The sequence below is a fragment of the Apaloderma vittatum genome, unplaced genomic scaffold (assembly GCF_000703405.1).
Source record: "Apaloderma vittatum isolate BGI_N311 unplaced genomic scaffold, ASM70340v1 scaffold35917, whole genome shotgun sequence".
Classification (NCBI taxonomy): domain Eukaryota; kingdom Metazoa; phylum Chordata; class Aves; order Trogoniformes; family Trogonidae; genus Apaloderma; species Apaloderma vittatum.
The window spans coordinates 1-2810 of record NW_009728537.1 but is presented as its reverse complement, the minus strand read 5'-3'; the positions used below and the strand labels follow the sequence as shown (position 1 = coordinate 2810).

General features: G+C 47.3%; 1 protein-coding gene across 1 annotated transcript; it reads right to left on the bottom strand.

The window, feature by feature from the left end:
* Positions 1 to 1023: 1023 nt before the first annotated feature.
* Positions 1024 to 2802, bottom strand: CMTR2 (cap methyltransferase 2; the record flags this gene model as incomplete). Its single annotated transcript, XM_009874102.1, has 1 exon — positions 1024 to 2802. A coding segment is annotated over one exon (1779 nt), but the record flags the coding sequence as incomplete, so codon positions are not given.
* Positions 2803 to 2810: the final 8 nt, after the last annotated feature.

Sequence of the window (2810 nt, the reverse complement as noted above, 5' to 3'; positions counted from 1 at the left end):
ACGTTAATACACACAAGTGAGGCCTCAAAATTTAGCTCTCAAAGGAGCAATACAGAAAATAAAACTGGACTCCCTTAAACAGCCACTTACCAATTTTATCATTTTTATCCTTAAGGGGAACCAAGTGAAATCTTAATCGCACTTTCCCAAAGGAAGTTATCACATTTTTCTTGAGCTTAATGCTCCTGCAGTGGCATCCAAAGCATTTTTTGATACACGCATCTGCATGCGATCACGTTTTTTAGCCTCAAAAACATCTGCAGCTCCTCATTAACAGCTGCTGCCACAGACAGATGCCAAGTCTTCACTTACTCAGAAGTCCCACACTATTTTAAGGAGAGCCCATAGGCCACAAAAATCAGGTTCCAACAGCCCATTCATCAACGGCAAGAGAAAACCACGTGACAACCTGTCCAAAACCACACGGCCGGCTGCTCTTCGCGCAAACAAGGCGAAAACCAAAGAGCATCCTTCCCCAGACACCTCTGCTACTGCTTACAGGCAGTCCTTTTTGAGGCAGCTGCCTGCTCACAAGATGCTCATCCCTCAAATCTTACAAGAGGCTTGCACACTGCTCAGCGTTCTAGCCCAAACCACGCGTTTCGGCTTCCAAAAACCCCGGGGAGGAAGGCAGGTGGGTCACAAGGCTCACGTTTCGCCCTGCAGAAGAGGGCGAACGTCACACAACACGGTCCCCTCCAGCCTGAGCCAACATGTATAAGACACCACAACGCCTCTCGAGTTCTGACCCGCACGGCACACAACAAAATTTGCTCAGGGAGAGCTGTGACAGAGGAGGAAGCTTCCCCACTTCAATCTGTGTCCCTCCCAAGTACCCCATGCCCAAGATTTAGCCTCAAGTTTCTGTATGACAGTACAAGAGAGACTGTAAGCTCAAAATATCCAACGTTAATGTCACGCCAAGGTTTTACGGTAACATCACCCTCGCATTAGCGACGTTTTCAACACCTCCTAACCTGTGAAACAAGGTCTAGCAGCAGCTTGCTCAATTCTAGAATTATTCTAAAGTGAAACATCCCTAGTCATTTGCTGCTGCTTCGCTTGCACGATCAAGTGGAGCTGTCTCTTTGCAATGGCCGTGTTGAAATCCCACAAGAACTCCAACAGCTTGCCCTGGAGAAGAACCTCCATCGGCACAAACTGCAGAACCTGCTGGGGAGAGTCCGCATCCAGCAAAGATCTCACGAGTTTGTTCAGATGCTGGAGATACTCGACAACCGGATTCGGGAGGCCTCGGTAACCGACACAGAGCAAAGCGGCGCTGGTCCTCAGCGGTTCATGGGAGGTTGGACAAGCAAACGTGATGTATCTGAAACAGCAATGCAGAATAAACACCAGGCCAGCTGTGAAACGCGTAAAACACGAAAGAACGGGCAAAACCAAGGCGTCTCCCATTCTAAGCTCATTCAACGAACGCAGAACACACTCCAAAAGCTGCTGCTGGTACTTCGGTTCTCCATCGTAAAGCAAAGAGAAACTGAAAGTCGGCAGCGTGGCCAAATCCAGGAGTTTTATTTCCATATCGGGTTGGCTTTCGGTATCACAGGGGGATGGAAAATCCACCGCAAGGCACTTGAATTGGTCACCATGCCTTTCATTTAGGATTTCCTGACGACACCTGGAAAGATCAGACACTTCAGCCAGTATCAGCTCCCCAGGAAGAACTTCACAGGAGTCGCAAGTCTGCAGCACTTTGCTTTTCCACCTCCCCTCCGCCAACTCCTTCAGAGCTTCGTTAAGATTTTCCAAGACCTGACAATCACAAAAGGGAGAACATTTTACCTCTGGTAGCCTTTTTCCTTCCAAAATGTACCACAAGCTACACTCGAGGTTAGAAGTTGATCCTTCCAAGATGCACATTTTACCGGCATTATTTAAACTATGTTCTTCAGCCCAGTGACTGAAATAGCCCTTTGCCACTTTATCGTTCCATGAAAGGGTTTCCAGCATCTTCCTCTCATTGTACGTCTTAAAATATTTGTTTCTTTGCCCAAACCATTTCACGTTTGTGCTGCAGCCAGTCTGAGACTTCTTGACGAGCCAATTATTTTTGGCAATGGGTTTCACGTGGAGCCTTTGCATGAAGAACTGCACTGCACAATCTCTTAGCTTGTTCAGTTTCGTCTGCTCTGCTTCTTCCATGCACTCAAAGAGGTGAATGTTCTCAGAGATAGTCTCTACCTGGCGTTTGTGGAAGAACATGCAGCACTCTTCATGTATCTTAAGAAAAGATTCTGGTAGCATATGCTGGGGAAAGAGGGCCTTGTTGACCATTTCTGTTCCAAAGTTCTGTATCATCTTAGAAAGCAGCAGATGAATGCTCTCTCTGCCCAGATAACAAAGACAAACCACATAAGCTTCGGAGTTTCCAGCTTTGCTAGTGGCTGGCTTAAAGACATGGACCTCCTCGAAAGAGCAGTTCAGCAGAAAGAGCAGGTTGGTAGAACAGTGTTCAAACAGGGTGAACATCTTCAAAACAAAGGATCCTCCAGCGTCCAGGATCATTAAAGCAGTGACTGTTTCACAGTAAAGAAGGGGTGAGACAAGAGCCTCCTGCTCCCCTGGGTTTCCCTGGCAATCAAAGCTGCCATCAGCAGTTACCAAGTGAACTGTGGCCATGTTACTCACAAAGTTCTGAAGGCCAGTTAGATGCTTCAACATCATCACATCCCCGGTGTTATCTGGGCCGAAGTACCACCAAGGCAACGTATTTGCTATAAGACGGTCATCCATGATCATCATAAGGGTGTCATTTGCCTCGTGGTACGGGTTTAGAGTATTAGCTACCC